At 50.6% G+C, this 27,267-nt stretch overlaps 1 protein-coding gene across 3 annotated transcripts in view; it reads right to left on the reverse strand.

Moving 5' to 3' along the window:
* Positions 1-7,834: 7,834 nt before the first annotated feature.
* The window catches only part of BDH1 (3-hydroxybutyrate dehydrogenase 1), a 49,125-nt gene continuing 29,692 nt past the window's right edge, over positions 7,835-27,267 (reverse strand). For all 3 annotated transcript variants that reach the window (XM_045185907.2, XM_024578115.4, XM_045185908.3), the window contains exons 5-7: positions 23,572-23,713; positions 16,965-17,117; positions 7,835-15,442 (exon numbers count right to left, since the gene is read on the reverse strand). In XM_045185907.2, coding sequence (XP_045041842.1) covers positions 14,973-15,442; positions 16,965-17,117; positions 23,572-23,713 — 765 coding nt within the window. In that variant the 3' untranslated portion in view covers positions 7,835-14,972. The remainder of the gene's footprint in view (positions 15,443-16,964; positions 17,118-23,571; positions 23,714-27,267) is intronic.

Raw genomic sequence — 27,267 nt, forward strand, 5'->3', positions numbered from 1 at the left:
CCCAATATGAAATATTTGAGAATAGTGATTCTAGTTCTTTCTCCCATCTTACAGACTCCAAAAGAAATTCCCTCCTCACCATGGCCCGCCAGAGAATCTGCTGTTGAGCTGGACACCAATTCCCGAGCTTCTGACTCCCACTCCCCTGGGCTGGCCAGGGCTAGGATAGGGCATGGAAAAGATTTCTTTCCTAAGTAAGTTGTGTGACTTTTGTCCCCTAACAACCCCCTCCCCCCTTTCTGATTGTAAGAGGAGCCTCTTGTTGTAGGGAAATGCCAGAAATGAGGGTGGATACTCTGGTTTTCCCTTTGCTAGAGAGGCTGCCAGGATTGACACAATAAGGCCACCGGCCCGACACAGTAGCAGCCCAGTTCCAGTTCTGGTTCTTCTAAGGCCATATGTGACTTTGGACAAGTCATTCCTCTCCCTGAGTCTCTGTTTTGTCCAGTTTGTAAAACAGGGATAAAGCTGCTGTCTACTCTGCCTATCTCCCAGGCCTCTGGTGTGAATGTGCTTTGTAAACCCCAAGTGCAGCCCGAGCGGGAGGGATTACAGACACCAGAGATGTGACTAGAATATTGATTTCCACTCAATGTTCCTTGAGGACATGCTGAGCCTGTCTTGGAAAATGTAGAGGAAGCTAAGAAATTGCTGGTGATGCTCATGGGAGATTCTCAGAGTCTTATGTGCTGGCTGGCAGGGAAAGCCCTTCAGCTCACAGTTCTCCTGTGCCAGGGAACTTGGAATGAATGAAGACCCCCTCATTGCCAGGTGTGTGTGTGTTAGGGGTGTGGGTAGTCACAGGATCAGGGCCCTCCTACTTGTGACCTGGTCCAGTCAGGACACTCTGTTTGTCTCTTACAGTGTCCTGGCTCAGGAGCCCTAGGAAGTGTTCAGAGGATCCCAGGGGATCAAGAGAAGTCACACCCCACACTTTCCTGCCTCAGCCTGTTTTGGCTGTTAGAGCAGATACAAGAGGGTGGCTTAGTTCAGCCAGAGGCTATCTTCCCTCTCACCACAACACACCTCTCAGCACCATCCCCTGGCTGGCAGGAGTGCCGGCTCACTGAAGTCATCAGGATGCTGGGGTTCTGACACCATTTTTCCAAACACTTGCTTTGTCACTTCGCTCAATGTTTTCCTCTCTTTGAACCTGTTTTCTCATTTGTAAAGTGGGGGAAATCTTTCTTCTCCTTCCATTATAGGTTTGCTGTGTACCAAATAATGGTATCATTACTGGTAAGATAAGAAGGCAGAGGAGGCCTGGACCAGGAGGGAGGGATGGGAATAGAAAGGCCTTCAACCTCAGGAGGCAGGAAAACTTTGCAGAGTTATTTAATTCCTCTCCCTACTTGGGGCTATCCCAGGGTGGTAAATCCTTTGCATTGCGATGCCCCTCAATCACTGGTGCTGTACTCAGCCTGGTCACCCCTAGAGAAGACATGTGAGACTCAGGGACCTTATGGTGACCAAGCCTAAAGAAAAGTTTCCAGCCAGAGACCTAAACAGATAATTCCTTGACACGGGTGTGAGATCATCTGGGCCAGTGGTTTCCAAACTTTTCTTTTTTATTAGAACCCTTTCTTCATAAGATCTTAAAGCAAACCCTTTATCAGTTACTTCTAAAGAATTGCTGAGACTCCAGGAAGCACCACTGATTTATTGTGCAGTTGGGAAAAATGAAGCTCAAAGAGAGAATGGAATGTGACCAAACTACACAATAAACCAGTGGTTAAAACAAACAAATTCTGCAAACCACCTTTAGCTCAGGCCTCTAGCCCTCAGCACAGGTGTCTCTAGCTCAGCAGCACATCAAAGGGAAATGCAAAGTTTTTTCACTTCCAGACTACTTACACATCCCGAAGAAGAAGGCTCAGAAAGGGGGCCGGGGTAATAAATAGGGGCAATGTATTGACAGAGTTGTACTAAAATCTTACTGGGGCACTGGGGGCTGTAGTCTCCTTTGAAAACAAGGATGTTTGGCAGGATGCTTCCAAGTGCTGAGCCCCTTGCTGAAATAAAGCAGAAGCAGGCCCTGCAAAACTAGACAAAAGGGAATTCCTTCCAGCTGCCTTCTCCCTTGCTCCTCTGAGAGCTGGCAGCCAGGCTTTGCTGGTGGCTAACATAAGACTGACCCAGCAGCAGAAGGGCTCCAGATGTCTTCCACCAGTGGTTACAGGGCACGTCATGAGCCATGAGGCAGAGAGCGACTTTTGGTGGGCTTCTTGGGTTGGCTTCCTGCCCTGGGAAGCTGACAGCCTAGGGTGGGGAGTGAGCAGAGTTGACCCACAGTCACTCTACCATGTTAATATGGGAGAGGTGGACAGGGACTGAAAACCAGGCACAGGGCGTTGTTGCTAAGAGGTTTAGAAATCTGACCTAGGTCCCGAAAGAGCTGAGGAAGGCGGTTACCCTCTGATATCCATCCATGTGGCCCAGAGAGGAGGGAGGAATGCACCCCAGCCGCTCAGCTGGGAGGCAGGAAGAGGTAGGACTGGTAAGCATCAAGAGGAGACGCATGTAACTGGTGGGGCTTCCAAGGCCACTGGATGTGCTGCCTCCTGTGTGTGAGTGGGTCCCCACTGCTGGTGCCTCTGGAGCTCCTGAGGAGGTGAGCCAGGCAGAGGACAGGTGCTACTGGGGGCTGACCAGGGAAGGCTGCAGGGGGTCCTGCGGCTGGGCACGCTGGCATTTGCCTGCCCAAATGACATGGCTGCCTCCATTCCTCTCATCTAGGGAGTAGGTGTTGCCACTAGTTTAAAGAATAGTTGCTTTCTGAAAGGAGCTGAGGTTGAGTGAAAGGTCCCTCAGCCTGATCTCTCCAGGTGGAGATTTTGCTCACCTAGAACAGAGGTCATTTTGTAGAGGAACTTGCAGACAGGTTCTGAGCAAACCCTTAACCCTGGTCTCTGCTGGCATCAGGCAGGGCACCACATCCTCTGTGTTCAGGGCCTGCCAAGCGCCAGCTATTCCTGGCCACGAGAACCTCTTAGAAGGCTCCAGCTGGAGGGGCCTTCAGAGACTAGAGGGTTTTGTGGCTTTCACACTATTCTAGGACTGAGAGGCCTCCACTGTAGTGCAAGGGAGGCCAAGGGGTGAGAGCTTAGACTCTTCCCCATTCTACTCAGGACCCCAACTTTGATCTTTACTACACTGAGATTCTGTATGAGACTTATGTCCTCTTTCGAGTTTATTGTTCTCATTTTCACTCTGTAGTGCATGACATTGGGCAACTTAAAAACCTCTGTGTCTCAGGTTCTTCATCTGTAAAATGAGAAGGGCAATAGTATTGTCTTCATAGGGTCATTGTAAGGGTTCAGTGAATTAGTGTATATAATGCACTTAGAACATGTTGAACCTGAGTCACAGTAAAAAAATGTGTGTTAGGAGTGGTTGTTATTGTTATCATCAATATTATTTTAAGATGAGGAGAGTGAGGCCCAGAGAGGAGAAGGGACTTGCCCAGGTGACAAGGGAACTTGGTAGCAGAAAGGTGATGAGCACCAAGGGTTCCTGACTATCTAGTGCACAGGTGGCAAACACAAGGCCCGTGGGCCGAATTCCGCCCCCCACCTTGTTTTATCCAGCCTGGCACCTTGTTTCTACCCAGCGGCAGCACCGAGCTCTCACTTAACTGTTAAGGAGTGGTTACATTTATACAGTCCTAAAATTACATTTGGCCCTTTGAAGGCAATCGCGAGGCTGATGTGGCTCCTGGTGAAAAAGAGTTTGACACCCTTGATCTAGTGGAATCCTTTATGTCTTCCACATTTTGAGGTTGATCCTCCATGGAAATCTTTGAAGATAAACAAAAGCCCATTTAGGGGAGGCCATGCTGTCTAAGGGGCCCCTGGAACAACCTCTATGATCCTCTGAAGAGGAAGAGGAGAAGGAAGAAAAAAAAGAGGAAAGAAGAAGAGGAGGAGCTGGAGGAGGAGGAGGTGGAAGAAGAGGAGTCTTGAGCCATCTAAGAGATGGCTTCTTAGCTTGGCCTGCTGTAACAAGGTACCACAGACTCAGGGCTTATAAGCAACAGAAATGTATTTCTCATAGTTTTGGAGGCTGGGAAGTCCAAAATCAGGGTGCCAGTATGGTCCAGTGAGGGCCCTCTTCCTGGTACATAACTGGTTCCTTTCACTGTGTCCTCGAATGCCTGGTGGAAGGGGCTGGGGAGTCCTCTGGAGCCTATTTTATAAGGCACTAATCCCATTCCTGAGGGCTATACCCTCATGACTTAAGCACCTTCCAAATGCCCCACCTCCTAATACTATCATCTTTGAGGGATAGAATTTCAATATCTGAATGGGGGCTGAGGAGGGAAAACAAACATTCAGCCCACAGCAGATGATCTCCCTGGGGATGATCTTCTTTTTTAAAGATTTTATTTACTTATTTTTAGAGAGATGGGAAGGGAGGGAGAAAGAGAAGGAGAGAAACATTGATGTGCAAGAGAAACATCAGTGGGTTGCTTCTCACACAACCGGGGACCCGGGCCTGCAACCCAGGCATGCGCCCTGACAGGGAATTGAACCGGCAACCTTTTGGTTTGCAAGCCATCGCTCAATCCACTGAGCCACGCCAGCCAGGGCCTGGGGATGCTCTTGAGGGAACATCTTCACTAGGTAGAGGAACTAGACCTCAAAAATATTTCAAGTCTAAGAGTTTTGTGTTGGAGGATAAGGACTACACTTGTTTTCTTTTTCTGACCTTTATTTTTATTTCTTATTTTTTTAGGACTACACTTCTGGTTGCTCAGGGTCTCAGCCTGTTTTATGGCCAATTTCAGCACAGTCATAGCCTCCTTTCCATCTGAGCTGAGCCACAGTCCCCACTGGCCCAAGACAGGTCAGGGAGGTTGCAGGCAGCTTGGCAGGAACCCTGCTCTTTGTTTGAGAAATAGTCAGTGTTTGTGCTCAGGAGTTAAAGAGAGTCTGGTTCTGAATCCTGTCACTTTCTGACTGATTAGGTAAGGTATTTAAACCTAAGCCTCAGTTAAATCATCTATAAAATTTGGATTGTAAATCTTGCCTCATAGTATTACTGGGAGGATCAAATGGGATAATGCACATAGGAAGTGCTCAGTAAATGCTTATGATCATTGTTATCAAATGTGGTTTCCTGCCCCTAGGTGTGTGCAATGGCTTTCCCATCCTCGGTCCAGCTGGGGCCTCTGTTAGTTAGGAGTTAGTTTGCCTGGAAAAAAATAATTACAAAATAGTGGTAATACAGAAAAGATAGAAGTTTATTTCTTTTCACATAAAATCAAGATGGGTGGTCAAGAGCGGAAAGTAGTTCCCAGTGTCTGGCATCCAGACACTATTTTGTAATGTCCATACATGACCTTGACCTCATGGTCCAAGATGGCAGCATCCAAGTTTAAGGCAGTAGAATTGAAGGGATGAAGGAGCCAAAGGGAACTTACAGCCATCTCTTAAGGAAGGTTCCTGAAGGCTGTTGTACAGCTATGGCTGCTTATATGCCAATGGCCAGAACACAGTCACATGATCACCTTTAGCTGCAAGGGAATCTTGGAAATGTAGTCTTTATTAAGCATAGCCATGGGCCCAGTCATCCGTTGATGTATACATTCCTATAGAAGGGAAGACTGGAAAACAGAGACCTGTAGCAGTCTCTGCTCCAAGCCTCTGGCTTGTCCAGGCTAACTAGGCAGCTGGAAGCCAGGTACCTGAGCACTAAACAACTGAACACTGACCACCAATCGATGGGATTATGCTGCTTCTACTCAGCCACCTACAGTGGCTCAGTCTGCAACTGAGAATGTGGAACTGGAACTGGAACTCAGTCCTCCTGCCACGGGTTAGAGAAGGTCCCATTCTGTTTAACCACCCCCAGGACTCTCCCTAGCCTCAACTGAAAAGGCAGGAAGGATCCTGGGGAGGCAGCTGACTGCTCCCTTCCGGCCAAGAAGAGGACACTGAACAAAGCACACGTTCTCAGGGCCTAGAGTGGCACAGCAAACAGGTGGGCTTGGCACAGCTTGATGGCATTGCCCACAGCAGAATACATACCTGAAAATTGTGGGGAGGCCAGGACACCAAGAAATGCCACAATCTGAGTGATAGACTAGACAGGCGAATCTGCAATGGGAGTTTCTAGACTTCCTTTCCTGGTAACGATAACAATCCAGCAGGCTGCTTAGCCCCGCCCCTTACCCTCTTTCACCACACAAAGGTCTTTGAAAAGGGAAGAAAAGTTCACCAGCATGTCCTTACCCTGGTGCTTCTGAAACAAGCCCCAGACCCTTTTTGTTTTAGGAGTTACCCTCACTAGTAGCTCCAAAGGGACAAGCAAACCCACTGTCACCAATGCGCCAGCTCTCCCCTTGTGTTTGTGCAGTAGAAGAGTGTAGACTAGGTGAGGGACATCTAGTTTCTAACCCCAGACCTGTCACTAATTCAGATGAAGTGTCCCCTCTTCTTTTACTGCCCCTTTCTTAGCTGTGCCTTAGAGATACCTCTTAGAAATAAGGTTTCTGGGCTCCACTCCAGATTCACTGGTTCTGTGTTTTAACCAGTTTCCCAGGAGTTACATGTGCAGGAGTTAGTTTGGAAGCCAAGGGGCTAGTGGCTTTTAAGGTCCAGTTTGGAGTGATAGTTCTGGGGGTCAGGTCTGCCTGAGATCTCAACCCCCACTACCCGCCCCCACCACCATCCTTTTATCCCAGAGGCTGGAAGTCTTCAAACCTCTCAAAATTATGGCACTTGCCTTTCAAGAACTCTGTCCTTGCTGGATATGGGGCTTGTCTCATGCCATTCCCCTCAGTACGAATTGCCCTGCCAAGTGCCCTGACTCCTGTTTCTACCTGTCAAAATCCTCTTGTTAAGGCTCCTCTGAAACATGACTTCTTTTAGGAAGCATCTGGAATCTTCCCAGTCAGAATTCCCTTCTCTGGGCTACCACAAATGGTTGTACACCCACTGCAGCATGCTAGGTTGGGGCACAGCCCACCTGCCCCACATGACAGGAAACCTCTTGAGGTGGGGAATCAAGTCTTACTGCAGATCTCCTGCAGCCTGATTACAGGCAGCACTTACCCCTCAGTCCTTGGATGCTGAAAGAGAAAAGACAGAGAGGAAGGCAGGCCTGGCTAAGACACAACTGAGAAATAATGGGAAGAACCTAGGCAGACAGTGAGGTGGGAAGAGCTGGTTCACCCCCATCCCAAGTGGAATGAATGGGCTGGACTCCTAGACAGTTTCAATGGTTTTTGCTTCAGAAATACCTTCTTCTCTACTTGGGATGCACTTGTCTGGGCTTTCAAGCTTCAGCCCTTCAAGCCAATAATTCCTCAATCCACCTAGCATCCCCTTCAGGGATTTCCAGTGAGGAGATGATGGAGGATGTAGAGTTTATTCTGCACTTAGCATGCAGAAAGGGGCACCTGGAGGAGAAAATTACCTCCTCTGTATCAGGCCCCTGGAGGGAGCAGGGCAGGCAGGAAGGTGGTCTCTGGCTCTGTAATTCAACCTTGACTGATTCTCACAGTTTCTGTCTCTGCCTCTGGAACACCCTTGTACTAGGGCTTAAACATGTCCAGAAAGGTTGGGTGGGGTTGGGTGGAGACCTGGCTATGCTGGGTCATGCCCTGAGTCCCTCTTCCTGTGCCAGTCACAGTACTAGGGAGATTACACACTCACCTGATCTACAAAACAACCCTGCAAGTTACCTGTTGTCATCCCTACTTCAGACATTAAGAAATTGAGACAGGAAGAGACTAAATTACTTGACAGCATTATATAGTCAGATTCAAAGTCAGGTCTATTTGGCTCCCAAACTGTGTTCTTTCTACTTAACCCAGAATGAACTTCCCAGCAAGACCTGTTTCTTTCCTACCCCTCTGGCTGCAGGGTCTCCAGGGTCCTTCCATCTCTAACAGGGCATCACCAGTGGACTCTCCTCCCCAGGGGCTGCCCCTCGGGGACCCCTAAGTTTTCCTCTTCTTTTTCTGCTGCAAAAAACCAAGAGCTTTCCCAAGAGCATCTTTCTAGTGTTCTATTGTATTTTTTTGTTGTATACTTAACCTCACAAAAAATAAACCTCAAAGCTGAAAACTCCAATTGGTCACATTCCTTGAGGTGCCATCCACTCTTCCATGTCTCTGCTCAGCCTGAGCATTTAGTCTGATTCTACCTTCAGCCTCCAGATCTCGTGTGCAGCCCCAAATGTCACAGAGCCCCTGCCCAGTCATTCTGCAAGTGGTCCCACGACCATGTGCTTGGTCACCTCATATTGTAAGCATCTGGGCAAGGCCCAGAAGTGCTTTTTCAGTGACACTCACTTTTAATTTTTTCTTTGAGAAAGTGAGGAGACTCCCCAAGTAGGGAAAGACCCTTGCCCATTCGTGCTCCCTCACATACAAGGTTAGTCCAGAAGGTATCCAGCCATGTAACATGAAAAATAAAGACATTCATTGAAGAAGATACAAGATACAAGAAACATTGTACGTAGGACAATGACACATCAGTCCCCTTCAAAGTAGGCACCTTGGGACCTCACACAGTTCTCCCAGTCACCATCATCTGTCCCATTGTATTTTCCTAAATTTCATCAATGGTCTGAAATCTCTTCCCTTTCAAAGATGCTTTTAGTTTTGGGAGAAGCCAGAAGTTGCAGGGCACCAAATCTGGACAGTAAGGGGGCTGGGTCACCTGGGTGATTTGATGTTTTGCCAAAAAACTCTGCACAAGACGTGAAGCATGAGCAGGCGTGTTGTCATAATGAAGCTGCCAATCACCAGCTGCCCATAGCTGCGGCCTTCTGAATCATCTGAATAGTTTCTGAATGTTCAAGCTCAATGCAAAATTTGATGCAGATTCATTGCTCTACTCAGTCATTTGAATGCAACGGACACACAGTACACATGCTCACTCAATGACGTCTACCACCCTCACTGACTAGTACAGTGAAGTCGTCATTGTTCACACAGGCACATTCCAGTCCACTCTCCTTGGCTGCCAGGTTACACAATGTGAAAACCATTCTCATTATATTAACAATGGTTTGACTTTTTCTAGACAGACCTCAGTATGCCATTGACCTAGAGCTCCAAGGTTGGGCAGGGAAGAAGACAAATTAAGTTGTGTGTAGTTTAAGTTTTATTTATTTCTGGTAGAATAAAGCATTTCACTTCCTCCCCCAAATTATGGTACTTGTCACCCTGGGTTTAACTTTCTGGCCTCCTGAGCTCTGGGAGGGCAGTGGGATGCCCGCCATTGGACACTCCTGCTCAGGACAGGGCCTGGCACAAAGAAGCAACTCAAATAATAAAGGGAACAGAAGAGTGAAAACAGATGCTACTAAGCACAGGGTTGACATCTGAATATGGGAACACTGAGGGCACTTGGATCATCATTAGCAGTTGCTCCTCCATTCCCATCAATACCCCCTGAAATCGCATCATGTCTGCTGCCAGTCTGTTCCATTGAAACAAGTCTTGTTGATCCTGCCAGCCCACAGGGAAGTTTACAATACCCTTCATAATGTCATAGAATTTTCATCAGGTCCTAGTGGTCTGCTGCTCTTAACCCTGTTTCCTTGAAGGTGCCCTTGAGTCTTCCTAAAGCATGTGTTTTCCATTCAATACCATGCTCTTTCTTTTTACCTTATGGCAAGTCCCACACCACTTTGTACACCTTTGGTCAAACATTGAGTCAAAACCTTTGGCCAAAATACAATATAAGTAGGAGAGAGAGAGTAAACAACCCAGTAAGAGAACTCACAGCCAGGGGCCCAGCAGAAGCTTACTGGCTGGGAGTGGTCCCAGCCAGGCAGTAGCCTGAGAGAGAGCCCAGTGTAGTCTGTCAAGTCAGCTCACATTGTCTGAGAGCACTGTTTAGCAGCACTGACACCCCAGGAAAATGGACAGTACCTCTTGAAATGGGGTTGAGGTGGGGGTGGAGGTGGGGTTGACTGCAGCTGAAGTTGAGAAGAGCAGCCAGCTCACTGCTACTTCTGACAGACCCTAGTGTGGTTACTCAGGGAGCTGTGATTAAGCTCATCTATAATTTGATGAGTGGAAGCAGCCTCACATTTTATAGAGTAATTAAATCTCACTGAGAAAACAGTACAAGGTTTTTCAGGGCTTCAGCATCCCCTAAGGTTGGTCCCCATGTACACTCTCTGCTCTAACATATGTCCATTGATGCCAAGGCCAGCATGGTCCTCAGCCACAGCCCTGGGAATACCTCCTGGCCCTGCTTTCTATACCTCCAGCCCTCCATAATGCCCAGGCCACTGACAGATCCCATAGACACTCACAGTTGCAGTGAGACGCAGGAGAGACTCGGCCTCCCTTCTGTGCAGCTCTCTGCAAAACTGTGGAAAAAGTTGAGTTTAATGCTTCCCACACCTCACAGGCTACATGGTCAGCCTCTGGCTAAGCAGAGTCCAGCCCAGCTCAAGGTCCCTGATGGAGAGACTGAGGTCAGCTGGGGGCTAAAGGAAGAGGTCCTAGGGAAGGTCTGGGATTCTGTCTTGGCTCTCCCACTTTCTGTGATCTTGGGCAAGCAGCCTTACCTCCCTGAGACTTAGCTTCCTCATCTGTAAAATGGGAACATGGTCTTGTCTAACTCATAAGCTGTTTATGAGGGTCAGATGAAAGGTAAGTTGTAGTAAGCACACTTGATTAGTTGTGAAGGGGCATGGGCATGTGAGGACTCGCCAGCAGCTTCCCAAATGTATTCAAATCTGAGTCAAAGCTTTTGGCTCCTTGAGGGGACTCAGGTGGCCACTCAGCCTGCTGTGTATCATCAAGAATGAGGGTTGAGATAACCAAAGCTGCAAACTTCTGTTCAGACAGTGAGGAGTATGAAAAACTTGCATAATGAAGGCCCTGGACTCTTGACCTGACTGGGCCATTTCCAAGTATCCAGTGGACTAGCTGAGATTTAAATTGTTCTGTGTGGGTCCGAGTCAAGCCAAGTGCCAAAGGAGTTCAGTTAGAGGTGATAGATTTCTGCTCAGTCTTTGGATAAATTTTCCCCAACCAAGGAAACACGATTTGGGGAAGTGATGAGTTCTGTGTCACTGGAGGGCTTCAAATCCTGGCCAGCCCCCAGGAGGCGGAGTCCGGCTTGATGAGGGCTGAGTCCCTTCTTTCGTTCTCTGAGTTTTGGGGGTCCTGGCAGCCTCTCCCAGCCCCAGCCCCTGTCCCGGCCCTTGGTGCTTACCCTATACCTCTAAAGTCACCACTCGGAAACCACCTCCTTTGGTGCCTATAGACACGGGGAAGGCCTTACGGTGCTTGGGGTTTGTTTGTTCAGGCTCCATGAGAGCACACAGCACCACAGCCCTCCTCGTTCCATCTCCTCACCTAAGGATTCTCAAGCTCTGTGCTCATTAACCCTGAAGCCCTTTGGGGGCAGCTCCAGAGTCTCTCTGTCCAAGATTTGGGTTTTGGTGTTCATAGAGCCCTCAGAAATGCCCCAGATAGGGACAGTGTTAGCCCAGACAAGGCGGAGTTCCTGCTGGAGGGCTGCTACTAGGCACCTCCAGTACCTTCTCTCCTAGGTAGTGGCGCCCAGAGCCCAGAGGGGGGGAGCAGCAGCTGGCTCATACTCCGCAGTTGTTACTGGGCACGTGTGTACAGACTTTCCCCTGATACATAATGGAGGTGTTTTCCCCCTTCTTGTTTTAGATCCCGGTGCCAGCTGCCCTGATTTTCATGCATCACTAGCTCTGGGTTGGAGGTTAAATCTGATTTGGCTGCCCAGTTGAATCCCCTACTGGCTGAGAGACTTGGAGTAGTCTGTTTCCTTAGGTATAAAATGAGATACTGACTCCACCCTGCCTACCTCCCAGGGCTGTTGCAAGAATCAGGAGAGAGGAAGGGGTGAACTGGCTGTATAAGGTGCTCAAACTATACAGATGTCTCTGGTTGTTACCTGGTGCCACCTGAGCTGGGGGAGCCTCTGCTTGCTCACATCAGCACCTGTACCAGGTTTGCACAGCTTTGCAGAGCTGGGCACTGTTTGAAACAGGTAGTGAACAGGCCTCACAAGTGGGGACTCTCTGGCATGACCCTGCTGGGGGCAGCAGAGGCACAGCCCAAGCAGCTTGAGGCAGGCAGGGCCAGGCCAGCCTGTCACCTGCTCACAGTGCCTCTTGGCCCTGGGGTAGAAAGTTAAGCATAGCTCTGTAATAAGGCATTGTCAGGAGCATCTTGCAACAACCCCTCCGCCAGCCTCCAGCCATCAGGGCAGGCTTAGTGTGTGCTGAAGGCAGCAGGCCATGGGTCTCACAGACAGATGTACTACTGGCCAAAGTCCGGGGTGCAAGCTGAGCCTCTCCTGACACCCCTCTCACAGTTCTAGGCTTTATCTGCATGCTTTCCCTCCCCCAGCCTGAGGCTCCAACTGAGGCCCTGGACTGAGAGCCACCTGATGAAGTACACACCACAGGGGTGGCAGAGTGGCACCAGCAAGGGATGCTGGACTCTCTCCCCACCTCACAGGCCCTGGGGAAGATTAAGTAGGATCAGGAATGCTTGGTCCCTGGCCCAGGCACCTCTGACTAGGAGGTGGGTGTACACTTCAAGGGGCCTAGGCCAGTGCCACAGGCTCAGACAGCGGGAGAAGCGTCTTCAAGCCTCCCTGACCCAGCGAATCCTTCCAAGGGGTAGATGCAGCAGACAATGCCCCTGCCGAGGCGGTGTCATTTGTTCCCAACAGGACTGGACAGTGAGAGCCCGGTGGCAGCCTCTGACAAGCCTCCTCCTTCCCCTCAACCCCACAAGGAGGGGCAGCTCTCTGCTGACAAGGAGTGAAGGTTCCCAGGGCTGTTGGGGCCACAGGGTAAATGAACAGCAGCATTAGGGAGCCTTTCACGCTGGTGTTGGGCCTGCCCTGATCCACTGTGATGCTAGAGGAGTCGCTTCCCCTCTTGGAAACAGCCATCTCTTCTGTTCTGCCCACCTCAGTGAGCTCTTGTAAGGATCAAAACTAGACTCTGCACCTCTTTAGGCACTAAGCTGACAAAAAATGAATGGTAAATGTGAGGTTGTAACTAGCATTGAGATTATCTGAGGGGGAGGTTCTCTGGGCTTTTCAGTCATGCGGATAAAAATTAAAAATCAGGGCAGCCTGCAGGCCAGCCTAGCAGTTTCCTTTCTCCTGGAGACCCCAGCAGACTTGGAGGCAGCTTGTCCAGTGTCCAGTTTCCTGCTGATCCCAGGTCAGAGCATGTGACCATCTCTGCTTCCTGCTAGTTCCTAGCTATCCATGCATTTGTGTGACAAGTGTCACATTTATTTCCCTTTAATAAAATTAAGCATGAAAACAGAAGATGTGAAAATGCAACTCTGAAAAGCAGTCTGTGAGACAAAAGGACCTTATTGTTATATAAACATGACGGCCATCAAATGTCCCTCTCTGGGCTCTGGATAATCTCAGAGCCCAGAGAGGGACATCTGACTGTCTGCCCTCCCAGTCATCCCTGCAGGCCCTCTTGGCCTCGCTTTCCAGAAGGGAGCTGGGACAGGGCATCCATGATTGAAGACAGGGGACAAAAGCCCAAAGGGCTGGGTGAATTTGCTCATTGTGGGATCCGCTTTTCCTTGGCACTGTCTGAGCCCCGTGGCCAGTCACAGCTACCCAGGAATGCTGTTTCTAAAGGGCCTTGTGTGTGTGCCAGTGGGGATCAGGCACCTCTGAGAGACCTCGGGCTTGAGTGGAAGCTCCCAGCGGGGAGCAGAGGCTGCGGAGGCAGTGCGCCCTCTAGCGGCATGCTGGCAGTTCCAAGGACAGTAGAAGGGCCCATTTTTTGTGGGAGTGAGCACTCCTGAGCCTGTCCTAGGCCTGCAGCCACCTGGAGGAGGAGGGTCGTGCCTGGTTTTGGTCCAAACATCCAGACCCTGGCAAATTTCAAGGATAGCAGCCTTCAAACCCAAACCCTAGAAGTGATAACACAGACTCTGCCTATCAGTGACCTTGCTTCCTAATTAAAAATAAAGCACAGCAGGAAGGCAAGCCATCAACAAAGGCCACCTTGAGCCGTACAGAACAAATGTGTGTGTGAATGTGTGTGAGTGTGAGCACCACGCGAGACAAGAAGAGACTCCAAACCCACGCCTGGAGGAAAAGGTGCCACAGTGTCTGGTCTTTGTACCACAGGTCCTGCCAAGGATTCCCCATTAACGGAGTTTCCACCCTGAGCAAAAGTAAGCAGACTCAAACCGCAGCCGCCCTCTTAGCTGAAGAGCACCTCTGTAAGTCTGTCCTAAGTCTTAAGAGGTTGGAGAAATCTGCAAATAGAAACCTTCACAATGTCCCCACTCTCTCCACACAGTTCTGAATTGCCGGCTATGGCCACGCACACCAGACCACGCACATGCAGAGAGGTGAACAATGGGCACGTGGCAAGTAAGGCTCGGGTGAGGCCATAGAGTTCTCGGAGGAGACTCGGCTGGATCCAGAGCACCCTGTAACACAGAATGTGAAGCAATGCTACAGAGGGGATAGGAACACATGGCTTGGACTGTTTATAAGCAATAAAAAGATTATTCACGCATCCAATTTGGGCTACGAATTCTTTGCGTACAAAAGAAAAAAATCTGTTCCCTTACTCATGAGGTTGGCTTAAGGATCAAATGAGATAAATTTTTTGAATGGGGATTTTGGCTTAAAAATGTAAAGGATTTGGATTCTATTTTATAATAAATCTGCTTTTAATATAAAGATGTTTCCCAAAAATCTTTGTATGAAATCAACTCCGGAAAGATAGATGCAACATGTTTGCCCTGCGGTGTAGCGCCCTGCCCACCATTCTGTAGTCCTATCAAGGAGGCCTGGGCTGGCTCCCCCTTGGCTGACACCAAAACTGGTAGTGGGGTACTCCAGGGATGGTGGATTACCCACAAGTGGGTAATGAAGAAGTGACTGTACAAGCTCCTCCCTCCCTCCCTGCTTTCTCACCCCTCCCACCAGGGCTCCCGACAGAGGCCAGCTGGAAACTCTTCAGTGTATATAGATCCTGTCGGAGATCGCCCCAGGCAGGTGGGTCATGATCTGCATTCGCAGCCACCAGTAGTAGTCCATGGGGTGGTAGCGGGTGTAAGGCTTGGCAGCAGTTAGGGCATGGGTGACAGCGTCGATAACAGGGGACGTGTCAGTGGAGCCACTGTTGCAGTAGGTCTGCATAGTGGCGGTCTTCTCATCAAAGTACTTCTTGCCATAGTCCTTGCGCACCACCTCGGGCAGCTCGTCCCACATCTTATCAGCGATGGCCTGGATGCGCTCGGGACTATAGAGGCTTGTGGCAGCGATGAAGTTGCCAGGTTCCACCACACAGACCGTCACACCTAGAGGATGCATCTCATAGCGCAGGCAGTCAGAGAAAGCCTCCACCCCAAACTTGGTGATGCAGTATGGGGAGCGGGCTGGATTGGCCATGCGGCCCAGCATGCTGCTGATGTTGACGATGCGGCCTGCAAAGGAAGACAGCAAGCACCTGCTCAGAAGGCACTGCCTAGTGGGACAGAGGGCCTGTGCCTGGCATGTTTCTATAGACCTGGCTAGACCCTGGCCTTCTGCACCACCCAAGGTCAGCGAGCCTTCTCGTTCATAGTCAAGGCCCACACATCAGCATCAACATCCCTGATATTTTCCAGGTAGTCAGCTGTAGTGGGCAGAACAGGGGAGGAGGAATGAGTGAGAACCAGGCCTGCATACAGGGAGGGCACAGTATAATGTACAACACACAATTAAGCTATGCCTCACCTCTCCCATTGTATCTCCCCCCCCCAAATGTTATCACTTGGAAGTGCTCTCACAGATACCAGCGAGGAGCAAGGGTAGGGGCAGGGTTCTGAACCTGTCTTCAGGACTAGGACACGTGGGCAGAGTCTTAGACATTGGGAGAGAGTGGTAACTTCAAGAAGTTCTATCACAGGTCCAGCCTCGGTGAGTTAGGAGCTGACCATAGCTTCTCCCAGGCCTGGGGGTGGTGGGGTGGAGGTGGAGCCCATCCAGACAGACAGCCCAGGCAGCCCTGGAACCTGCTTACCCTAGGTGTGCACCCAGGAAATAAAGGCACAGCTCTATCCCGGGCCCTGTGAGAGGCTCCTTTCAGAAACCTCTAAGCTGGAAGTCAATGAAGGGTTCTTCTAAAATCCTTAGCCCGCTGTGGGTTCATCCTATCATTGCTGGGACCTTGGGATAGATCATATGGATCTCCCGTTCTTGCCATAATGTTTGCTGTTCTAGGGAGAACATCTGAGTTAGTGACTTATTAGGTGGTTTGGTTACATTTGGTTACCTAACATGGTTTGGGCATTTTGTGCTCTCCAAATTTCTAATCTCATTATTTTTTACTTATTAGCACAATTGTCTCAATTTTTTTTTTAAGTACAGCATAGTAACACTAGAATGGATATACCAACATTTACTAACTATACCCTTACTGATACTATGATATATAAAAAGCTCTGCACACAAGGGTGGTTATTTCTCTAGATTAGGTTCCCCGAGTGGGATCCTTTGCTGCACAGACTGCTTACCTCTCACCTGAATACCTTTTGTTTTGTTTTGTTTTAAGATTTTATTTTTTAGAGAGGGAAAGGGAGGGAGAAAGAGAGGGAGGGAAATATCAGTGTGTGGTTGCCTTTTTCACAACCCCTACTAGGGGCCTGGTCCGCAACCCAGGCCTGCACCTTGACTGGGAATCGAACTGGCGACCCTTTGACTTGCAGGCTGGCACTCCATCCACTGATCCACACCAGCCAGGGCAAATCTGAAACACTTTATGAAAACCACACATCCCTTTCTGCCTGCCAGGCGACAGCTCCTCCACTCACCACTACCCACAGGTCCCACCGGCCCCTGGGAATCATGTGCTCAGCCTCACTAGGCTGTGGGTGTTGGCTCTGCTGAGACCCACTCCCGTTCTGAGCAAAGATGAAATCATGGGGCAGGTCCAGGGGGCAGAAGGGAGGTCCCTTTCCAACTTACCTTTGGCCCTTCGGATGAGGGGAAGAAAGGATTTTGTTACCCTCACTGTGCCCCAGAGGTTCACTTCTGCCACCTCCTTGTAGGTCTCCATGCTGGTGAACTCCACCTCCCCGAACGTTGAGATGCCTGCGTTGTTAACCAGGCCCCACATGCCTGCGCGGGAGGGAGCAGAACCGAGGTCACCACATGTGCTACGTCACCCATCAGCCTGCTGCCCATTCTCCTCCCCACTTTCACCCTTTTCCCCCATGACTTGCCAGCTTTGTTCCCAAGGCTCTGGGGGCACCTTCTAGAATCACCAAAGAAAGCAGGAGATGGGTAGTGCTGGCCATAACCCTCCCTTAGTCTAGACGGTCCAATCCTTATCTTTTTTCCTCCTTAATCAAGCTCTGGGCCCATCATGACCCAGGCCTGCTGGTGCCCCTAGCCTGGAGTCCCACCTCACCTCACCCACTTCCGCTCTATTCCAGCCGCACAGGCTCAGCTGCACGCTGCTCACCCAGGCAGCTGTGTGTTATCCCTGCCTCTGAACCTTCACTGGCATTCTCCCTCTTGCCGGAGGCCAGGGGAAACTCGGGAACCTTCTAGGCCAAGCTCTTCTGGAAGACCAGAGAGCTGATCCAGCATCCAAAGTCACACAGCAAGTAAGAGGCTCAGCCAAGCCTTGATCTCAGGTTGGGCCCCCAGTCCTGCTTCACCCTGAGACCCACCTAACAATGACTCCATGCTCTGACCTCCCTTCTCTGAATCATGAACTGTTGCTGGTTATCATGTGGTGAGCCCCTGTGATCCGGTAACCTGCGCATCACTATCCCATCTGTATTCACCTGGTCTTTGCAGGTACAGAACACCCCTCAGACTTGTGTGGTCCCATGGGGCTGAGCACAGGATCAGAGCAAATGCATATTCTCCAAATATACCTGGGTCGACTGTTTCCAGTAAGACCAGCAAAGGGGCAGCTGGCTTTTACAGATGCAGAACACTGGTGCTAGAAGGCTCCTTAGTGGTCACTTAGTCTGATAACTAATCTTGCAACTAGGGACACAGAGGCCCTGAGGGGAAAAGACTGGCTTCAGCGTGCCCAGTAAGTTAGAAGCAGAAGCCAGTTGGGGAAAGTGGTGGTAAGGAGGCAGCCATGTTTTACAGGGCCCCCTTTGAGTTTGGGTTTTTGGGATGCAAGCACAGGATGCGCCAGAGCCTCGGGACAGAACAGGGCCCTGCCACTTTGGTGTGCAGACCCTCAGGGTTCAGTCTCCAGTGCCCAGGAAAGCCCTTGTCTTTCCCACGGTGCAGCAGCCTCAGGGCAGGGCTGCCCTCCCGGGGGCTGTCTGAGGGAACTCTGGCGGGCTTGCTTCTGAGTTAATCATGGACTTTGTGTCAATGACAGAGTAATTGGTCTCAAGCCGCTTCTCTTCCATGTTACCCAAATTAAAGCTTTGTCATCTGACCTCTGATGTCTTCTCCTTCAATTATGGAAAGTTAAGGACATTTATTAGGGAAAGGAAATTGCTGGTTAATATAGTGCTCCTGAAGTTCTCACTCCCACTCCCCACCAAGAGCTAAAGCCTCTGTGCTCAGATTTCGCTGGTGACCTTGCACTGACTCAGCCACTACGACCCCCACAGCTGCAGCCTCACCCCGAGTAATTCCCAGTTGTTTCCCCACCCTCTTTCTAGGAGGCGTCTCTCATCACTTGGAGAACCTGACACTTTACCCTCCACCTTCCTAATGGTAAGCCATCAGTCCTCTCTCCTTTTTGCATCTTCAACTCTTCCACTGCCCCTATGTCCTTCCCTTCAACGTCGTGCACATTAGGTGGTTAATAAATGGTTGTCAGGTGAACACAAATACAATGTCTCCATATCCGAAAGAACCTTCTCGTGACCATGCTACTCCCTCAGGCATCTGCTCCCTGTCCCTCAGGGTCCAGGCTTCTGAGAACACAAACTAGCTTTCCAGTATCCCACTTCGCGGGCACCCTGGGTCCCAGCCCTACCACTGCTCCGGTGACCCAGGGTGCTGCACGCTAAGGACACCATACTGTCCTTGCTCTCAACTTCTCCGCAGGACGAGCACTGCTCACGGTTCTCGACGCTCACTCACTCCTCCCTTGGCATTAATAAAACTCACATGTCTCCTCCGCCCTCCTTGCCACCTTTCTTCTGCCTGCCCCACCACGGCACAGGTGTCTGGTCCTAGACTGCCTCCTCTGAAATCACACTCGGGGCTTAGGCAGCCCCATTGTATGTTCATGGAGTTTTCCAGCTACTTTGTGCTCGATTCATATGGGACAGTATCACACAAACAAAAATAAATCATCTTTTTTCCATCTAACACTAATTACAGCAGACACTGATATCCAAAACATTTAATTGCACTTGACCTGTGAAAGCACAATGCTCCTGCGTGACAGCTCCGTGGCCTTGATCAGTAGTGACAGTGTGTGGGCCCAGGAGTTCGCCTGAGTCCTCGGCCAACATTCTGAGTAAACCCATGATATCCCTGCTGGTCTAGGTGACAGCTATGTTCCTGCAGTGGGCCCCCCTCCCCCTCTGTGGAAGGGGCCCCATATACCCCTCAGAGTCACGGCTCTCTCCTAACCCCAGCCTCCTCTTCCTGACAGTCACTTTCACCTGAATGTCCCACAGGTCCCCAAAGCACCCTAACCATACCAGTATATCAAGTTCCCAGCTGCCCAACCCTACTCCTCCTCCATGTTCATAGTTCCACTTTCATTTTTGACTCCTCCAGCTCCTTCATTTCTCCACCCATCTAATGAGTACTGTTAATGTTACTGACAAAGATCAAAAGGGCAGCTGCCAGGCCCTGACCTAAACATTTTGCATCTGTTAATTCACCTTTCCTCACAACCAACCTATAAAGTAGATATTAAATTGTCCGATGTCTGAATGAAGCAGCTGAGGCTCAGACGGGTAGAGTGTCCTGCTCGTGTCACTGACAGCGAGGGGACAGGACAGAATGTGGATCCAGGCCTGTGTGAGGACACAGCCCTCATGTTAACCCTGTGCTGCTGTTGGCTTCCTCTGTGGTGTCACCAGAATCGATGTCTTCTTTCCTGTTCCCATGGCAGGGTTTGGGTCCTGTTATACCACCCTCCTGTATTACAGGAGAAGCTTCTCCCATGTCTCCCTGTCTTAGTCTCGTCTCCACCTCCACCCTGATCCAACCTCCTTAACCAGAGCTGCCTCTGCCAGTCACTTCCTGCTCCGGAGGTTCCCTTCCACAGTGGAGTATGTGAAGTCTTTCCAGGCTTCTACCACCCACTCCCTTTCAAGTAGTCTGCCTTCTTGAAGCCCCACCAGCCTGCCGCTCCTCTGACATCATGGCCCCTCCTGCATCTGCTGCTTCCTGGCTCTGTGCAGCTTCCCCACCCCTCAGCTTGAGAGCAGCAGACAGGTCTAGGTATGAGTACTGGATGGCTAGCAAAGCACCTTTCCCGCTTCACACATGGGCAAGCAGAGGCCCACAGGTGAATACACAATCCCAAGATCACACTTCTAGTGAGAGGTGTGAAGCTCAGAGAAAAGCTAGTCTTCTAACTCCCAGACCAAGGGTATCCCAGACAATATGGTCTTCCCTGCCCACGGCATAAGGTCCCCGTGCTACCACAGTTCCTCACAGGTTCTACCATGAACCGCCAGCGTCCACTTGGCTGGTGTCCAACTGCAAACTCCTCCTGCCAGGTCAAACCCCTTCTGGTGCTCAGCAAGTACTCAATAAATGTTTACTGACTGTTAGGTGAGTGATTTCAAGATTGGATCATGCCCACAGCCTGCTGGTAGGCCCACTCACTCAGCCTTTCCCTGGGGTGGGAGTCACAGGCTCCGGATGTCCAGTGCCTTGGAGTCCTGCTGGGGAGCAAAGGGACTGGTGACAGCGGGCTAACAGCTATAGCAGACAATCCCCCTCATCTCACCCCTGAGGCTGGCTCCCCCGGCTTTGGCAGCAACTGTTCCATAGAGCCAGGGTGAAGGACACCAAACTTGCCATCAAAATGTGCCCTCCACTTGTCTCCTGGGAGCTTCCTGCCCCGGCAGAAGTTGACTCTGAAGCTGCCACCCCTTTAGGAACCACAGGCTGGTCTGAAAACTCGGGGCAGGGGGGCCACCTGGAGTTCAGAGACAGTACTGCCAGAGAAGGAGAATTAGAGCTGCTTTACCTACCAGGAAGACGGCCCTGGGAAAGGGGCAGGGGACAGCTGGGAGGGAGAGAGAAGGGGAGGGGGAGGGGGGAGGGGGACACCTGTGCAAACATATACCTAACAGATTTATTTTCTTTTCAGACCTAAAAATCTTCAAATCTTTTCCCCCAAAATGCAGTTTTGGTTAATGTTGAATGGTTTATCAACCCTTGTTGGAATGGGTCATGAGGAAAAGCATCATGGAAAGGTTTTTGCATCAGGGGTGGTACTGGGGTTTGAGCACCATCCAAGGATAGTGATTTGAGTGTCTCATGGCTCCAGATTCACTCTGCTCTTGCTGGTGAGGTTATCTGCTCAGACCAACGCAGGGAATGGAGGTGGTTCTGCCCTGGTGACAGGGGACAAGGACCAGAGCACTGAGTAGCCCCCAGACCTGGTGCAACTCCATGTTATCCTCAGTTCTACAGTGATGATTCCTTTACACGGGCATTTTAAACTACTATAAACCCATAGGGCAAAACGAAGTGGCTTCATGGTGCTAACTGCAGCTGTTTCCCTGCCTAACAGTTTATGAAGGCAGCATCCCAGCCGCCAGGGAAGGCGGAGAGAAGGAGGATTTACCACGGAGAGGGGGCGAAGCAGGCTGCACCGTCTGAACTGGTAGTCATCCCAAGGGAACCCATCCAGACTTTCTTAATGGCACAGGAGCCCTGGGCTGCCTGGTAACTACTAAACAGACATTCTGGAAGTCACGGGCCTCTCCTTAGAGAGCAGAGAGGCCTGGGAATGGCCTGCTGTGAGGTGGGGATGGCACTGGGCTGACAAGGTGACACATCAGTGACAGGCTGGCCGCTAGAGCAACCGCTTCTCTAATACCCACACAGCACAGGAGCTGCTAAGGTGGGTGCTGGGGACGACGGCATGCCCACCTGACTGAGCGTGCCCAGCAGAGTGCCCAGCACAGGCCCTGGTCTCCCTGACCCTTTCCCTCCCCACTGCCAGCAACTGAAGCCACTGCTCAGGAGAGCTGTCCCCACCCCCACCCCATTCTGGGGGAGAGCAGAGAGCTGAATGAGGCGTACTCTTTCTACCTGGGCTGCCAGGAAGCTCAAGGGTAGATGTCACAGATGAAGTCAGCAAACCAAACTGGCTTCCCCAGGCAGCACCATCCACCGCTGTGTTCTCCATAAATGGCGTCCCCACCCCTCTGATGCACAATAGAGACCCACGCACCAGGGTCCTCCACAGGCTGAACTGGGGGGACACTTGAGTCATTAAGTTATGGAAACTTTCTGTAGCATGTGCCCATGTTGGCTACTGCCCCCCAAACTTTTTGCCCCTTTGGCTTCTGGGGCACGTACCCAACCTCTCTGACAGTTGTCTCTTCCCTTTCTCTGGTACCTAATTGCTCATGTTCCCCAGTAGACCCTCCTTGCATCTCCCCCATTCCTAGTTTCTCTTCCAACCCTGGACACCTGATCTCCAGCCCAGATACTCCCCAGGGTGTCCCTTGGGCACTTTAGCATCTCCACATCCCTCGACCCTCCATGCGGGGTACCAGGTGTCCAGCATAGAGCCCTCTTGTCTCTCCCTCAACCTCATGCATCAGTCACCAAGTCCAGCCAGCTATGTCTTCTCAGTACTTGCATCTGATCCTCCTCTTTCCCAGGACTCCCTGCCCTCATTCAGGACTCTTGTGCCTGTATTGCCACTTTAAATCCACTCCTCACTGGCAGCACAGCCCCCAGAGCAAGCTTTCACAAGTCTGACCGCGTTATTCCCTTCAGGAAATCCCCTTCAGTGGATCCCACTGCCCTCAAGAGAGTGGCGACTGCCCTTGCCTGGCACCCCAGGCCCTGGAAAAGTTCCTTCCCAGCCTAATTTGCTGAGATCACCTTCACCAGCCTTGACCCCTGACTTGTAGCCCCTTCGCACACCTTGTGTACTTCCCACCATTATTCATGGGCTCCCCTCCTCCTGGAACACCCTTCTCTGAGCTCTGTCACAATCTGCCCTAACTGACCCCTTTCCTACCTCGCCCCCAGGTGGAGTTCAGTCTCTCTGTCCTTTGCTGCTCCCAAGAGGGGACCTGGAAATCACCTGGTTTAGTCCCCCAATGACTGCGAGGTTCTCAAGGCCAGGGACTATGTCTTAGCCATCTTTGTGTTCCCAACCCTTAGGCTCAGCACCTGGCTCTGAGTGGGCATTCCATGGACATTGGCTGAGCTGACCTGACCCAACATATCCATTCATCAATCTTATAGATTCTGAAATCACCTTTGGCTTTATTTCACATTGCCTGGTTGCAAAGTGTGTGTCATTTAACCTACTGTACAGGAGTTTGTACAGTAAAGAAAGCAGTCTTTGGCAGGAAACCTGCAAATAGAGGGTGGTGTTTAGAAAGGGCTCCTGTATAGCACCTCACTGCCCCAGGGTACCCCCTACCTTTCTCGGGGTCCTCCAGGCTCGAGCATATGATCTCCACCACTTTCTCCACCTCCTCGCTTTTGCAGACATTGAGCTGAACAGTTCTCAGTCGATCGCTCTTCAAGCTGTCCAATTCCTTGGCTCCGACATCCCCTTTGTCCTGAGGAGGAGAGAGAAGCTGTGCCACTTCACCCCCTGCCTCCACGCTGAGGACAAGGGCCAAGGTAGGGAGCTGGCCCCAAATCCCTGCTGAAGCTGGGGCTACTAACAACTAAGGCAATGGTCCCTAGAGGCCCACTTTGCTTGCTCCACCAGTGGGGGGTGGTGCTGAAGATGTACCAAGCACCAAACTAATGCCGTAGACATAACTTTGAGCCCCTAAATCCTCCCTGGCAGGACCATTTCTCTAAGCAGAGGTCACAAATTCAATACCTACCAGTTCTAGGCATGTGGGCATCCCATGGTGAGAAGGGGTGATACTCAGGAGTGGAGTACAAGTCCTGCCTCTCAGCCCCTGCCAGCTGTTGTCCACATGTGCAAGCCCAGGGTTAACAGATGCTTGTAACTGGAATTTCTGTATAAAATCTCTTAATTTTTTAAGTGTTTGCAACTTATTTGTGTTTTCTAAAAAAAACAATACTTGGGCCAAAGCACATCCACAGGCCACATGTGACCAGCAGGCTGCCTGTTCTAAGCCAAGGGCCTGTCACCTGCCAGGGCCAGGCTCTGCTGCCAGCTTGGTCGCTAACCAGGCTCTGTACACTCAGGTGCATTTTTTAACAGGTGCCCGGTTTTTCCAGCTACAGTTAGTCATAAGGACATTGCCACCCATCCTGACCTGCTCAGGTTAATGGAATGAGGGAACTTTTTAAAAAAAACTGTTAAGTGATAAAGCACTATGCAAGTTCAGGTAATATTATACATGAGAAAAGTATCACTCACTCAGCAAACATTTCTTGGGCCTCTATCGTGTTCCAGCACTGTGCGAAGTACTGGAGACGCAGAAATAAATAACAGTCCCTGTTCTCAAAAATCCACATTTTAGGGAAGGTGGCAGATCAGTAAGCAAACCACAAAAGGAGTATTTGCTGCAGGAAGCCTTGTGGAAGCTGAGGGGCTGCAGAGCAGGTGGGGCAGGCAGGTAAGGTTTTCCAAAGACGGCTCAGGACAGGGGCCCCTGAAAAAGTTGTGGGGTTTGAGGCTGGACAGGTGGGCAGAGTCTGTGTGGTGAGCTGCAGGAGGGTTCAAATAAAAGCAGGTGTCATTTATTGAGTGTTTACTGCGCTTCACATTGTGCTAAGCACTTGACATACATTTTCTTATTAGTCCTCACTCACATCATGAGATGGTCTGTATTATCATATTTCATCTCTTCTATGACATATTTTTTCACAATAGGGATGAGCTACACACAATGTGAAAATTAAACACTGTCAGTCATAATATAATTCGCAGTGATTTTCTCAATGGTGATGGAATAGCGATGCACCTTACAAGAGGAAAGGAGGAGCTATGGAGGATAAAGTGGTAAGAGGATTGCCTACTCTCAGACCAGGGCTTGCTCGGGGCACATACAACCGGCACTAAAGTGAGGGCTGGCGTAGAAAGCACAGGGATGGCCAATGTCAGTGGAAAGTTCTCTACGGGTTAGGCAGAGTCTTGCATAAGCAGTTTGAACCACGAGGACCCAAACCCCAGGACTGGAGTTCAATGTCAGAGGGATGCACTGTCAGAAGAACTCAGAAGAGAACAGTGAAGGGACCATGTCCAGTGGGGCCAAAGGTAATAGAGATAATCATTCTGGAGAGAAAATTCAGGGAGAACATGGTGGCAAGAGAACTGACCTGTCCTATGCAGCCCAGAAAACAGAACCAGGGCCAAGATGTCAAATTCAGCTCAAAATGAGGAGTGACTTTCACAGTCCAGAGGTGGCATGGACTGCCTAAGGAGGTGTTCAGACAATGAGGGTGGAGGTGGGGGTTGGGGCAGGGTGGGGAACATGGTGCAGAGAAAACCCAGGCATCAGAGAGGAAGTCAAGCTGATCCCCCTCCTTTTAGATATCTTCCGCTCCTAAATTGCTATCCTCTCCAGGGAGCTCCCCAGGCCCTACCCCAGCAGCCCTACTGAACATGCAACACTCAGGGCTCCTGAGTCCCAATCTGGCACTATGAATGGCAGCTACTCCCAGAATCATCTCTGTACAGAGCAGCCAGGTGTGGGGCTTGGTTCATGCAAGGCTTGGCTCTGAAAGACCTGGATATGCCAACCTTCCCAAATGACACAGCAGGTGTTCCATCCACAGGACAGACAGGCCTGGACTTTCTGCTGCCATTCCCACAGAGGGCTCACCAAAGAAGAATTCCCTGGCCCACCATCTTCAAGGCTGGAGGGGCTGGTGCCGCAGAACTGCTCTCTTCCACACACAGCACAGGCACCAGGAAAACACATCTTGTTTTAATGCAGTCTTCATATCATGGCTCCTCAAATGCCCCTCAGAGCTGAGCCCAAGAAATCTAAGTCTTCAAAGGAGTGCTAATGTTTACCTCCGACAGCAGAGTCCAGCTGAGATGCGCGAGAAGCACCCGAGTGTCCTTTCCTCTTCCTGGATTTGGTTAATCCTGCTGCCATCTTCAGCAACTCCTGGACGCCACCCCTGACCTCTCCTTGGGTCTCTAGCTAGCATGAAGCCAATGCTCTGGCAGCCCCCAGGGGAAGCCCCTCACTTCAGGTCAGGGTATCCAGAAGAGGTTGGTTTGGCAGCTTGGCAGCCAAGAACTTACTCTCAAAGGAAACTGCCCACGGCCTCAGGTTCAGCATTCAGGCCCCCAGGAGAGAAATCCTACCCTCCTACCTTCACCCGACAGACTCCCTGGGAGTCCTCATCCACCTCTGAGCAGCCCCCACGTCCTACTCCTGACAGCCACCTTAACAGGGAAAGGGCCTCTTGTTTTGTCCCCAGCTGTTCCAAGGAGACCTTTCCTGACTGTCCTCAGCCCATGAGCTACAGACTATGGTGGCTCATCCCCTTCCAGATCCACCTGTCCTCGGGCCACAGGCCGCATTGCCTGGGCCACAGTGCCTCCCTGGCTCCAGGGTTTCTGTCTTTGCCCACGTCTGTCTTGATACTCAAAGACAAGCTTTCAGTCCTGCTGCATTGGTGCTGGTGTAACTAGTTTATTAGCAAACCCACTTCTTACACTATCCCTTTAAACTTCATCTGTAAGCTATTTTTTCCACCCCGGATGAAATTTTAGGCAAGTCTTATAGCTTTTCCACTCATTCTCAGATTATAGAAAACCTCTTGTTTTGGAACAAAGAGTTCAGTTCAGTCTGGTAATCAAATAACTCCTGCCCAGCCTGGTTTGAAAACCCAAACTCTCAAACTTGTACCCAGTTTAGAGCCTGCCTATCTCAGGCCTGCAGGGTATGGGAAGCCAGTGTGTGACGCCAGGTAGAAGGGGTGGAGGCTGTCTTTCTCACTATGTTCTAGCTCCTTCTCCTCTCTTATTCCTTTGTCTCAGACCCTCCCAGGTTAAACCCAGGAGCTGACAAACGAGGGAGCAAGACCACAGTCTTCTGAGGGTGGTACGACTGCTGTCCGTGGCTGGTACCCTGGGACAGCAGGCGCACTAGGGCTGGCCCTCCCTCCCTGGTGCACTTTGGTGGGTTCTGGAAGATCCCTTCACTGGAGACACCTGTGCCCTTCCCTCCTC

This window comes from Desmodus rotundus, chromosome 2 (assembly GCF_022682495.2).
Source record: "Desmodus rotundus isolate HL8 chromosome 2, HLdesRot8A.1, whole genome shotgun sequence".
In the NCBI taxonomy this organism is placed as follows: domain Eukaryota; kingdom Metazoa; phylum Chordata; class Mammalia; order Chiroptera; family Phyllostomidae; genus Desmodus; species Desmodus rotundus.